The sequence below is a fragment of the Colletes gigas genome, unplaced genomic scaffold (genome assembly GCF_013123115.1).
Source record: "Colletes gigas isolate AHSC1104 unplaced genomic scaffold, ASM1312311v1 Colletes_gigas_Sc00001, whole genome shotgun sequence".
Classification (NCBI taxonomy): Eukaryota; Metazoa; Arthropoda; class Insecta; order Hymenoptera; family Colletidae; genus Colletes; species Colletes gigas.
The window spans coordinates 1,816,334-1,830,652 of NW_025106630.1; the positions used below are offsets into that span (position 1 = coordinate 1,816,334).

At 33.3% G+C, this 14,319-nt stretch overlaps 2 protein-coding genes across 11 annotated transcripts in view; one reads left to right on the forward strand and one right to left on the reverse strand.

Moving 5' to 3' along the window:
* LOC122397779 (ankyrin-3-like) overlaps positions 1–10,359 on the forward strand; it is a 96,600-nt gene extending 86,241 nt beyond the window's left edge. For 8 of the 10 annotated variants that reach the window (XR_006259145.1, XR_006259151.1, XR_006259152.1 and 5 more), the window contains 3 exons: positions 2,168–2,393; positions 7,289–7,367; positions 7,446–7,516. Coding sequence is in view for 2 of the 10 variants with exons in the window: in XM_043397175.1 (XP_043253110.1) it covers positions 7,289–7,367; positions 7,446–7,569 (203 nt within the window). In the remaining 8 variants the exon portion in view is untranslated. Of the gene's footprint in view, positions 1–2,167; positions 2,394–7,288; positions 7,368–7,445 lie in introns of all 10 variants that reach the window. The other 2 variants (XM_043397175.1, XM_043397215.1) reach the window with 1 other exon arrangement.
* A 620-nt stretch (positions 10,360–10,979) lies between these two features.
* On the reverse strand, positions 10,980–13,916 carry LOC122397810 (eukaryotic translation initiation factor 1A, X-chromosomal). Its single transcript, XM_043397228.1, has 5 exons — positions 13,661–13,916; positions 13,338–13,421; positions 12,906–13,142; positions 12,685–12,785; positions 10,980–12,508 (listed from the first exon to the last, which is right to left on the reverse strand). Exons 1-5 carry the CDS (start codon positions 13,674–13,676, stop codon positions 12,503–12,505), a joined length of 444 nt encoding a protein of 147 aa, XP_043253163.1. The 5' UTR covers positions 13,677–13,916; the 3' UTR covers positions 10,980–12,502.
* Positions 13,917–14,319: the final 403 nt, after the last annotated feature.

Genomic DNA, 14,319 nt, shown 5'->3' on the forward strand with positions numbered 1-14,319 from the left:
TCCCGCTAACCAAGTTACCCGAGAGACGTAATCAAATCCAAGAACGTGAATTATGCGTTCTTTACGCTTTTATTGTGAATCGCTTTTTATGCATGCACCTGCACCCCTTTAGTAATTTCTGTTCTGTCTGGTCAGCGATAAACTTCGTACTCGCCTTGTAAAACGATATCGTTTCGACGATCTTCTCGATCGAAACGTTAACTACATCGTGAAACAAACGTTAAATCGAAAACCGGTGTAATAATTTATTGTAGAAGCGCAAAATGTTAGTACTGATTTTTATATCTCTAATCGTTAATTGTACTGCGTTCGGGATTTATGAGTCTGTAAATACGAGAAATATTAGAAATTGATTTGTAACGGATAAAAATAGTCGAAGAAACTGGTTTTCTTGGTAAAAAGCGGAAATGTTATATTCATACTTAATGTAATACAGTGTTCCGTTGTTAACTGATCGCGAATTGAATCTTACAAAAAGATAATGTATGTATATCTCTCCATGACGATTTATTCGCAATGTTAATTCGTTTGAATAGTTTCTACGATTTTCAGTTCATCTGAAATCAAGTTTTCAATTGCCCTATCTTTCATCGTTCGTACCCATAACGACCTAAGATAGCGATTTTTGTGAAAAAAACATTAAATACTTTGATTTTACTCTTCGCATTTGAGAAAAATTAGTAAAGGATAATTATAGAAAAATATGCTCTAGAATTTCTTTCTACCTTCAATTAAAATTTCCCACAAAACACTCATCGGTGGATGAAGTTAAATTAAATTAAAATAAATAAGAACAGCGATGGAGATGAATACGGATCAGTTATCGAGTGGAAAATTTCGAGCAGTTAGCGAGGGAATACTGTATGTATACTTGACACACAGCATTGCATGACTACGAGCTTGTATAACACTATAACTTGAGGTGTATTTGCATAAGGTGGAAGGATGTTGACCGTATAAAACGATAACTATTCGCGAGGAAAAACAAAGCTTGTGAAAGGCAGTCGTAAATCTGCGTACCTGTGTGGTTTCTGATTCTTCGTGGATTTATCGTGGGCGAAAACTATATCATAGGGTTTTGGTGGTCGATTCAATGTGCTTCGTTCGGAAAGAAGATTTCCCCTTTTTTGCCTCCCGTTGGTCTTGGTTGAACGGATAAAGTTGTGATCAGGGGCTTCTGGGACTTGCATACTTTCCATTGATGTTCATTCATAGTCAGACATTTTATATGGTGAATAAAAATTTATGAAATTGTACGTATTTAAAAAGAAATATCACACTTTGCAATGCTTCAAACAAATTATAATTTTGCTTGTTCAATTTTTTCGTTTCTTAACCAATGGAAAAAACAATATACTTCGAGCAAATCTTATTTTAATTACAATTTACAGCAGTTATTCAAAATTGAGAAATTGATACCGAATACATTTTCTAATCTACTCTTCGAATTTATGTTACTAGAAGAGCATGATATTTCTTTTCAAATGAACCAAATCCAGAATTGTTTATTTCGTGTTTCATGGTTATTCATGTGTATATTTATCACATGCCAAAATCACAAAGTAATAAGAGTGCGAACATTAAAGAGACGATAATGATACATATCAATTACATCACTATGTGTATATTATGCATACAAGATTTGTCAGGTAATCGCAGATATCGTTCCATTTCTGAAAAATTCCCAATTATTACTACAAATAGCAAAATTTTATATAATTTCATTATCCGGATAACGCAGTTTGCTATATTGTACATCATACGTGTCAAATATTTGTACGATCAGAACTGTTCTACTCCTTGTCCCAAGCAAAGCTTCACATTGGGGTCAACTAAATCCAGACACTGACAATTAATCTCAATGAGTACTGAATTTCGTCAATAACAACAGGAGTAACGCACGCAAAGCTCTCCAGCTTTCGGGCTATCAATGTTTTGAATTACGAAAACCCTTTTGTTTATCATGTGTATCAGACTATCAAAATCAGCCGCATCGCTGCAAATGAATCTATCGAACATTGGCTCGTTAATTCCTGCTATTTTCTTCATATACTTCGCCCGCTGTTATATCATACTAATCACGGCGTGGGATGCGCAGAATTCAGTAAAATCAATTTATCAGAAACGAACGAACCCGATAGAGAAGCTCATAGGCGTAATCTTTAAGTGACAGAAACAGACAGTTCGATACAGTCAGTTTGTTCGAGCACGGGGCGAAGTACGGTAGAAGGGACACCTAGGACGAAGACTTCCGGTAGAGCAGGCTGCGCATGTTGGATGAGCGTAGCCGCCGCTACGTTGGTGGTCCTACTAGCAATTTTTCTTACCTTGGAGCCACAAACATTCCAACGTGCCATCTACACCCTCTCTAACAATAACCCAAGGCAAGCTGGGTACGATTTACCCTTCATTTTATTTATTTCTATTAAAAGGAATTTTTGATCAACCATGTAAACCACCGGTGCGAACGTTTAAAATATCCCATGCCAAAAATTTTATTTATTTTACAAGGCAACCTATTTCTGACAATTGAATAATCACTGTTTGCCCAGACGGGTACTTCTACCATCGAATCACAGAGCACTAGATGCTGATAGAATGTTCATAAAATGTTTGACTAAACGTTAAGTGTTTGCACTGTTCGAATCACGATTCGTTTAAACATTCGAACGTTGAAGCTGCCAAATGGCGGCCTTTCGAAATTGCACATGGGAGAAAATGTTCAGTAGCAGTCTTCTTCAAAACTTGTTTCAAACTCGTTCGTAAACTCTTACTCAAAACCGTACAATCGTTTACTATATGCATATAAAGAAGAAATTATATTGAACATTTTTTCTAATGTCCAACCTTACAAAAGTACTCTTACAGCTTTTTTTAATCGATTTTACAGATATTTCACGCGATATGATAAGAATTAATATTTGTGTTAACGCTAAACCTACTGACACTTCATGTTCCATAGTTTCATGTAGTTCCAAAGAAAACAATTATTTACGAAAAAATGCTGAAATAGTTATTATGCAAACATCCTGTATGAAAATTTAGATTCATTTTAAATTAAATGAACAATTTACAATCCAGTGTTATCGCATACCAATCGTGTAAACAATAGGAATTGATGAAATTTCTTTAGGTGCATAGAGTCAAAGTAAATGACAAAATAAACATAGAAGATAGCTGAAATTATAGTAATTGTTACGTTCATAGGATAGAGGATGAAAAGCCCTTTAAAATAAGCGCTCGAACAAGTCGATAGCTTTATTAGTTCCGGAGATATAACGATTTTAGGTTCAAGTCGATGCGGTGGCTAGTTTCAAAGATATAAGGGTCCGAAGCTTTGTTTACATTTCGTTGCGCTCGCGCGAGTTCATTCATCTCGCGTGCGTAGTAAATTCTTGGAAATACTACGCCGAAACTAGGTCACGGCAGTCACCTACGCGGAGTAGGTCAGCATTATGCACGCGCGACAAAGAGGTCCGATGCGTTAGACGGAGACAAAGATAGTCGAATTAAGAAAAATACCACTTTACATAAATTGCGATATCTCGAAAACGGAAAGTCGTATCGACATAAACCAAAAAGCATTTTAAAGGGGAGGCCTTGCCACTTCTAACGATGGCTCAATTTTGAATAAAGCACTAGTAGTTTCGGAACTGCACGCGTCTAAAGTTTTAGTATTTTTAATACGCGTTTGTTTGACTCTTCTAAGTCAGTGGAAACTAAAGATTCTTTTTTTTCATCTATGCTATATATGTATATATTTCCTATTTAATAATTTAATACCAAATTTTGTCCGGTTTAAAAAATTTTTAAAACATTTAAACCGGTCGTGGTAGGTTTAGTGTTAATAAAAAGATTTCTAGAATCGTTGGTCGGTTTAAGTTTTTTATTATGATATAACGTTTTCGATATTTCCATAAATATTGAACCTTTTTATTTTCATTTTATTAACGACACTCGTGCATATACTTAATTTAATATTTCTTACTTTATTTCTATTATCATTTATAATTTACGTAAGCTTCTAACATCTGTTTATAGTTCATTCTTTTGCGAGTAGTTTTCTCTTTCCTCAACTTAACTTTTAAATATTACGTTTTAGTTACTCGAAAAACGGGAGCGAGAACGTTACATTATAATAAAATGATTGAACCGACTAACGATTCAAGAGTTATTTTACATGCTTGCAGAATGTTTGGCAAACGTTTTAGGAATACCGTGTTACACAATACAATATACATTCTTAATAGGTACTTTGCTTCGTTCTTGATAAAACAAATTGAAAATTCACGGAATATTATTCTGGAAGAATTATTTTCAGCGATAAACATACTTGCAAAGTATGCACTGTCCCAGAAAAATGTTTTTAAGAAGAAAAATTTTAGTCCGACAAGGACATTAAAATCGCCAACTGATTTCACACAACGTTGGTATGATTTTCATTGTGTGAAACATGTATGTACAGAACGAAATTTGTTTAAATTGCGTAGATATTGTCTTCGTTGTGGCATTCGACGAGAACCTCGAGTCGTGTGACGCGATTTACGAGGCAGGTAAACTTGGAAGTGATACGTATGCAAGCTTTCTTTTTCTGACACGTTTGAACGATCCCACCGTGATACCGAATGCCTGTGATGCATGATTTAATTCTAATCGACACCTCGCATGATCTTTATTGCATTTTAGATCAGTCTGAAGTCGTTGTCTCCTGCAGCGTTTTACACGCCAATAATTTGTCTTTCCCCTGATACCATTTACTACGCTTGGTGCACGTACCCAAGAAAACCGAAAAAAAAGAGCTCGTTTTTTCACTTTGTTTTCATGCGTCTTATAGTTCACTATTTACCCTTTCTAGCTCTTCTGACAATAAGCAACTCAAGATAAAGCTAAAGTGTAGAGGGACCAACAAATCGTGTTTTTAGTCACGTTAGGATTGTTAGGCGAATCGTCATGTAAGTAGCCTTTATCTATGTACACGTACGTGTCGACACAAAACCCATACACCATACAAAATGGCTGGACAGATTGATATCCAATGAACCTACAACCGCTTGAAAAGGTACTCCGATAAAAGACGACCGCAGCTTTTGTCAATGCAGAACGCATTTTAGGGTAGATTCTCATCTTAGCGAAACTGGAAGCGCTCCGACATTTGCGTTTTAAGCTGCAATACTCTAACTTGCCGAAGACATAATCGTGCAGCAAGTTTTCCCTGCATCCGAGGTAATCCTGACTTTTTCTTCTGATCGATTATCTTCGATAGTAATTGTCTCAACGTGTCCGTTGCAACTACAAATCCTTTCCAGGCGTGTAACGTTAAAGATTCGATAAAATTCATTAATTATTAAAATACAAAACGTAGCCAGTAAAAGTGTGCTTTTGACAGAAATATATTTAATAATACACTTAAAAATGAATATCTACAGCACTTTACTTAATAACAGTAATAAAACTCAGGTACATATCTTAAATATTTCCTTCGTTTCGCTTCGTGGTGGCTATCAAATTAGAAACCTCGCGTTTCTTTAACGTAAAAGTAGCCTCGAAAGGACTAGTTATACGAGAATCTTAATAAATATTTCAAGATTTGTATTTTAAACGGCCTTAAGTGGTTATTATTCGTTAACAAGCACCTCTGTTCGGAAGAAAAGTACTGGAGACACACGAAACCCGTAGAAATGCACAGAGATACCTCTTTCCTCCCTCGAGAGAAGCTAATACTATTTAAACCGTAGTAATACTTTCAATAATACTTGACCGTTCGTCTAACAACACTAACTGATGTAGTTAGTACGCGCCCCTTTAAACTTGTTGCCACTATACACAGGGTGTTTCAAAGAGCTACGGTCGAAACCAGAGAGAGTTTCCCTCGGTCGAAAATTGTAAGTACGAAACCGTTTCTACGACGATTAAGCTCAAACTGTCGAGATGTGGCTGTAAACAATTTTCTTTCCGTTTTAGTACAAATGTCTTTTATCGCCTGGAGGCGGGTACAATAACTCTTCGATAAAAGTCCAATTTCTATCGAATTTAAAAATACTTGAAAAAATTACAAAGTATCGAATCGACGATCATAAGGTGATCCAAAACTGTTATCGAGGTGAAACTCCAGACTTTTAACGAGGAGCTACTGTGATATCATTTATTTCAAAATTTGTTGAAGACAACGTATATTAAGTAGCATTTGGCCCCTTGTTTCGTGACGATTCAGCCAATTCCTTTACGTAGATGAAGTCGGAATTCGATAGATCCGATTTAGACATTCTTCTAGATTAGATATTGTTACGAACGTTTCTTACTTGTTTTTCACCGACGAAACCCCCTTTCTGTTTTCACCGTAGTGAATACTCTTCTGTTGTATCTCGGATAGTCTGAGTACTTATATATCTCATGACTAACTGCTAAACGCTTTACTATTCAGTAGCTTTTATCAGCGCTTCACACGAGCTCGCTACGTGCAGCACAGTCCTACTTGCAAGAGAGGTTTCGTTCGACTTTGCTCTGCTAATGAAACTCTATAAATTTTCGAAGCAATTGGAAACGGAAAAACGCGTGCTTCAATTTCATTTGCAAGACATATTGCATTATAATAAATAATAATTATAGTCGAAACGTTTTTCCTCTGTTCGATTCCTTTAAAAATTTAAAGATTTTCATTGGCACGACCGTCCAAAGGATCGAAACCTTTCTTGCGAGAAATATTCTAAACATGCCACCAGTAACTGTACTATACTTGACTACAAATTATCGAATATGGACTCTCAAGCGCTGCTATTAGTGCATAGTATTTCAATAACACGTGATGAAAGTAAAATGTCGACAAAAAGGAAGATGAAACTTAATTGTTCGAATAAACGTATATCGCATGCGTTGGATACAGAGTCGAAGCATTAAGAACCGAATATTATATGCTTCGATGTAATTTAAACGATATACTATTCGCTTCCTGTGGCACACGTTATGAGACCAAATTGTTAAAGATAATGAACGTAGGAACGCGCAAAATTTTTGTAACGACTCGTCGAAAGTAACACGTGAAGTGTAAGAAAAGCGGTTGCATAGTTGGCTGATTGAGTGAAAATGCGTATTATATATTATGTATCGTCAATTGTATAGCAATGTTGTTACTTTTTTTATATGTGTCTAGTATTACCCCTTGTTTTGGGCATGATGTAAAATTGAGAGATATACAATTGGTACTTGTATCTATGTGAACCGCTAAAATAGTAAGAAACGCATCCCGTGCACAGGAGCATGCATTTTGATAAGTTTTCGTTTTGTTACACAGAATCTGACTTCTTGCAACATAGCGAGCCATCCTTCATGGAAACGACAACGACGGAAGTGGACCCTGAAACGCAGGAAAGGTAACACGAACGACGATGCTCGTACGAAGCTAATTCGAGTAATTTTTCAAAAATAAAAAAACAATATCTTAATTGCAGAATAACGAGAACTGTACAAGTTGTTACAACGACCAGCGGTGCCGTCAGTGGTGCAGACGAATTGCGAGATTCCATGCAGAAGATCGTCGATCGATTCATGATGGAAGAAAGGCGAGATCAGTGAAGCATCAAAAGTCTCATGGGCGATAATAGGAACAAAGTAGAATCCTTCATCACCTGACGACCGTGGAAAGGAAAATAAAACGTTTAAAGAAATTCTTTAGCACTAATTCAAGAAAGCACCGATCCAGTTCGACGCATCCTCGAGCGTCGAACGGAACGTTCTCTGTACAAAGATCGAAAATGGATCTCTGTTCGCATCTGTATCTATAAATGTCAATGCAAAAGTAATCTTATTATCGCGGTGCTTCTCGAGAGCACAGGAAAAAAAAGCATGCACGACAATTTACTATCACACTCATGGCCTACGCTTCGGATTTGCTTGCCTTTTTGTTACATTAAATTGCCTTACGTATTTACGTTTAATCTTGCGATCGAATAGCGTATGTCGTTGCTAGTCCGACTAGCTTGATCCGCTAGTTTTCACTAAGCTAACCCGTCCATGTACAACGCCTTTCTCATGTTGTTCAAAGCGAAAAGACAAGAGGAGAAAGTAACGAAGGAGTATGCGTATTGCAGGAACAACATGGACGAACAGAAAATGAGAGTGTTCGTCTCGAATGCACGCTCGACCAACATTACAGCGATATATATTTGTAAACGTTCTTATGGAAGAAAACGGTATGAGAGACGAAATGATTAAAATAGGATCTTAACGGTGACTTCGCAAAAACTCGCCACTTGGCAGTTCGTTTTAGCTTTAGGGTGATTGTATATCTATCCGCGCAATACATCGCTTTATAGGTCTGTAACAACACTTGAGTCACACACATACATACACCGGGAGCGAGAAAGAGAAAAAAAGAGAGGTTCTAAAAGAAATGGAATTTTTGTTGCTATTTGAGTTAATGGAAATTTGACAAGGCGAGAGGATTTGGAAAACTTCTGGCTACATGGTCTACGCCATCATTTGCGATTCGAATGGCAACAAAGAATAAATGTTTTTATGAATCGAAATACAATGTAAATTTAACTTATTTAAAAGAAATATTTCCTAACAATTTTTAATTGTATATATAATAATTTCTTAGCGTAACTTATATAAATGTACTATTATACAATTGTAATAATTGCAATATTGTAACACGAATACTTTATTTATATAGCAGAATCATTGGACAAATTGTTAGACACATAAATCTTAAGATCGGAGGGAATGTTAATCGGCGATCTATCCTTCGTACGATCGTGTAAATTATTATTACTATTATAAAGAGAAAAAAAAAAAGCAAATGACATGACGATTATAGAAAATATGTTGTTTAAACTTTAATGACTCGAAACACGTCTTAATATTTAAGCAGCATTAGCTTTCAGTGTATAACACAGTTTTAAAAGGCACAGAAAGGAATCATATAGTATGTATTTAAAAAGAACAAATATATACATACTTTAAATAAGGTATTCTATTAATGTATAATATATTGAAAAGATATGATTATGCATCTGAAGTTTATAAATTATTATCTATAATGACTGTTATTCTATGTTTAATAGACTTGCCTAGAGCCTATCTGACCTAAGGACCAAAGGCACAATCACACACGCATCAAAATAAAACATTATGCTCCCATGTACTGTCGTAACATTTTATTGTAACTCATCACGGACGTTGCGATACTGGCATTTAAATATTCCGACTGCTATAAAATATGATTCGTATTACCAAACAAAAAAGGTATTTTCCCTTTTTCATAAGACATAACCTAATGTAATACGACGACCTATTGTAAAACCCACTGACAACAGAATTTTTTTATTCACTGTCATTTCTGTCCAGTATATTAGTACATTTTTTACAAAACACTTCTATCTTTACTATATTGCGTACATTAATAAAGAGATGTGCAAACGAACTTTTGAAAGTCGACCACGTAACTTTACTGGCTAATATGTGTTTTGAAAATACACACAATACAGGCATACGAAAATGTTACTTCTCCAAAAAATGGATAGAAAATTTTTCTTATTTAATAACTATTTAAAAAGGATTATTTAAATTATTTAAAAACTTAATTTTTTAAGATTCTCTTACTTCTGCAACATCGTGATTTATGAGAACCTTTAAATATATAAAAATAAATTGACTATTTTTATATTATCTTACTTTCTTCTATTTAAGAAATTTTAATATATACGAAAGTTTTAAGTAAAGCAATTTTATATTGTATATACATTAACATTAACTATAAAGTATTTGTGTTTCGACATGTATCTAAAACAAAGTATTAATTTTTATTTGAAAAGTTACTTTCAAATGAATATCATTTATTTATGAAAAATATATTGTAGAAGCCAGTAATGTTACATCGAACAAAGTATACACATTTTGTAATTGTCTAAGCTCAACACCTAGTATATTCTCAAGCTGAGAGCAAGGCAGCATAAACCTACTCAATTCTATAACACTGAAATCTCAATACGAATTAAACGCTTCGAATAAATTAAAAAATTTATTTGCTTAGCTCTAATTTTTACTAAAAGTATTTCAATGAAAGTTTGTGATTAACTCGATTGAGAAAATATATATCGATCCATATAAAAGATATATAGAACCATCAACGGTATTCAACTTAAAATTAAGTAGGTTTACTTTACGTTATTCTCCACTAATTTTATAGAAGTAGTAATTTATTAATGGCGTGGTTACAAAAGTTTATATTGAATATCGAAACTCATTGCAAGATTTTGTAACTGCATTCTAACCGTAGTAATCAATTTTTCATGAGTTGTAACTAACATAAGCAAGGTATGTAATGATTTAACATCGTTTCATACACATGCGTTTGAATCAGTATTTAACATTCAGTATCGCATCAGTGCGCTTCTAATTCTGAAGGTAATTTTGTACAATCTGTCGGTTATGTTTCGTGGATAACGCATACACGCCACCGACTTTCCTCTATGCTTACCCCTCCGTGAATATTACAATATTACGTTAAAATTATAATGCCATTGTATGGCGTACGATATCAAAAAAATAACAGAGGAAAGAAAAGGTATAATTTTACCATATACTATTATGTGATAGAGTTATCAACGACAATGTAATAAATAAATTGTTGCATTACAATCCTCAATGTACTTGTAACAAAAGAATGATACACGAAGGGGCTATATCTGTACCTGACCCCTGTTATTACACTTTATCAATTTCCTTGAATTTATTAAGAGTTTTAGATGAACGGAGATTAAAAGGTAGCTCGAGCATAAAACTTTAATTATTCGCTGATAAAAATATACAGGTACTGCCTACTTCAAATCAAACATGTAACACTTATGATTTCTTTTATGTCGATTATACGAAAAACCTTTAATTTATTGAAAACAATATATGTAATATTAACGGAAAAAGTTTATCGTATTCATGGAATTTTTGGAAATGACTATAAATAAATAAATCCTTATCATGAATACATATACAATATATATATATTTACCAAAATATGGATAACTATTTTCAGTTTAATAATTTGGATGGGTTTAAATATTTTAAATATGTATATTAGATTATACTTATATTTACTGTAGAGAGCTGGTAAGTTTACGAGTAGGACGAAAGAGGCGAAAGAAAAATTCTTCATTTGCCCTACCTGTCCCCACCACTGATTACCCGTTTCCACGGTTACGGTCTTGGTGATACGCCGAGACTGGGCACAGTAATCGGTCGGGGACTCTTGAGTGTAGATGAGCCAATTGGGTCCGCATTCCTGTGCATTGCAATCTTACCAGCTCTATACAATACCTGCCTTCAACTTTGACCAGTTTCGTTCCCCGACGTCGGCCAATATCCAAGGTATTGCTGTACATTTTGTAATTAGAAAGATGGTATTTTGTTAAAATTTAAATTTTACTTTATATAATTTATTTAAGTCGTCAATCATTCTAGAACAGTATACATTGGCACTTAAGGAAATGACATGCTTCAGTAAATAACAACTTAATATTTTATACATTTTTATTTGTTATTAACAGTTGACATTAATTTCATTTAGTACATATTGATGGAATCATTATTTTATACAGAAGTTAACATAATTCGAACGTTCGGACAAGAATTTTTAATTTAACTACAAAAGGGAGAAGTGATAGTGTTTGTATGGAATCTATAACATAACGTAAATTGTAATATAATTATATTCAAGAAAATAACCGAGTTTTAAACACGCATTATCCCCTATCACATGGATTGTTATATCATTTTTTTATGAATATTTCTAAACAAAAATTCAATATATCAGTATCGATAGTTGTACATAGTTTCCCTCATAATTAATAATTTTGATCTTACAATTACACTGAATTGCCTATAAAATACAATACATAACAACTTTTCTGAGTAGTTGTCTGCATCTTATATAACAAATGATCGCTTTAATATATGCAGAAGAAATTGCTATGATGTATGGTGCTCACTACTTCCCCTGTTTAAAGTAGTGATGATGTATATATTATACAATTTTGTATAAAACAAAAAATATACAAAAGAAAATTGCTACGAGGAGAGTATAATTATGTTGCACATAAGTATATAACTATTTGTATCTAGTGTAATTCGGCTAAATAGCAAAATTATTATAACTAAGTATATTCAGATTAGTATATATAAAGAAAAAAAATATTAATCCAATGCAGTAATATCCCTTGAAAATGGGATTATTTGTAGTCACATGAAAGTAAAAGATAGGCTATATAGTGAATACAATAGGTCTAATATAATTACAAATCCTGAAAATTCAAAATCCAATAATCTTGGATCGAACACAATAATATGCACACAACCGGAAATTTATTTGTAAATACAGAAAATTGACTACTTATTTAAAAAAAAATTCAATATCTTAATTGCGCGACGAATGATAGCATTTTGTAAAACAAATAGGTGTTTCCATGCACTTTTATCTTGTACCTTTTACACTGTATTATATTGAAGGTTGTCAGATCTGTAAGAGAAGAAAGGTTATGTGACATGTAATCACAATCAAAATTCTAAAATCGTAAAACATGAAACGAGAAATTAATGATGCTTAAATCATTAATCACTTTTAAACAATAAAAAAATCTGCTTAAAATATATACATTCTCATTTTGCAGTTTTAACATTATATAATATACTCACATTGTCAACGTCATCTTCATCATCATCGCTAATTTCATCACCAAATTCAATATCTTCGTCAAAACCGTCTTCAACGAAGGTGACAGTATCGTTAATACGCACTGTAACAAAATTTTAAATTTGATAAAACGTGATATTAACGTTTTGTATACTGAATTTAAATCTTAATTGTGATTTTCAATTGAACACAAATTTTGGACAATTTCCATATAATTGCTTACCAGTTTCTGGGAATTCACCATATGTTTTCAAATTACGAGCTTCATCTGATGTGTATTTTAATATAACATCTGCTTTTGCATCTTGGTAATCCCGCAAACCAATCAATATTATGTCACCTTGGTTGATCCATACTTTTTTCCGTAATTTTCCTCTAATGTGGCACAACCGTTTGACACCATCAAAACACATTGCTTCTAACCTTCCATTGCCAAGCATTTTTGTAACTTGTGCATATTCTAAATATAGTAGAATAAAAAAGTATCGATACTTAGAATTGTTTTCTAAACTTCAATGATTCTATTTGCTTAAAATATTATTTATTTCTCGATAATATATGTTCTTATATGTCTAATATTGCACAACAAAATTGACAATGTTTCAATACCGAAACAAAATACACAATTGTATTTATTATCAGTTTAGAATTTTACCTTGTCCGTCTTCTTTGAAAACCAACTCTCTTTTTTCTGTTTCATTTTCATTTTTACCCCTTCTCCTGTTTTTACCTCCCTTTCCTAAGAAAAATAAATTAGATGAATACTACTTAAATTGTTATTTTTACAAAAAAGAAAGATGACCACGGGCAAATTTTTAACTTTCTGTTATACTGTATTCGACTATTTCGGGAGCAAGGTTGACATTAACAGGTTAGACCAAACTAACCACATTGCACATTTCAAATTACACGATTCTTTGCATAGATAACAATTTTAACAAGAAGGAAAGACACAATACGATATAAAAGTTTACTGACCCTTATTTTTCGGCATACTGACTTGTTGAAACGCGTTTAGATAGTAAATATATACGAAATTCGGTCAACGGAAAGAAGTAATGCACTCAATGTCCTAAAAACGAGTTTTGCACCACAGTACACCTCATGGAAAAGACGTAAGCTACCAAAGAATGTCAAGAAAGCAAAACTGTAAGATGTTTTCTTTCTAATGTGCCCTAAACGAATAAAATGCCCAGCCTATAAATTACTTTTATAATTTTTATCGTATTTTGAATGAATTACAAAATACGAAGTTTGTCAAAATTTAGATATCTAATTGATTATTGTCGTTGACAAATAGAAAGAGAAATTTCGTCACTTTTGTTGGTGAAAATATAGGGATTATTGTTTCAACGTTTGGTACTATGGAGAGGTATATGAATCCAATTCCAATGTTATTGTTCATTTTTCTTCGATAGTTAAAATATGATCAGTATGCCGTAAAGTATGCTTTCCTTTTTTACTGCTGAATTCTTGGCAATGGAAATAGCTATTGATTGTGCCTATCAGGAACACACCAAATCTTGATATGCACAGAGTAACTCAGCTTACTATAGAAATTACAAAAATCTCTTATTTAAATCATACAAGTATTGTGCAAACATATTACTCATCAATTTAATTTATTTGTAAAAGAT

Bases quoted from the DNA above. Each gene is read 5' to 3' on its own strand.
- LOC122397810 (XM_043397228.1), bottom strand. The intron at 13,143-13,337 runs GTAAAATTCTAA...TACTATATTTAG, and splicing joins TTTCAAAGAAGACGGACAAG to AATATGCACAAGTTACAAAA. The intron at 12,786-12,905 runs GTAAGCAATTAT...ATTTTGTTACAG, and splicing joins TGGTGAATTCCCAGAAACTG to TGCGTATTAACGATACTGTC.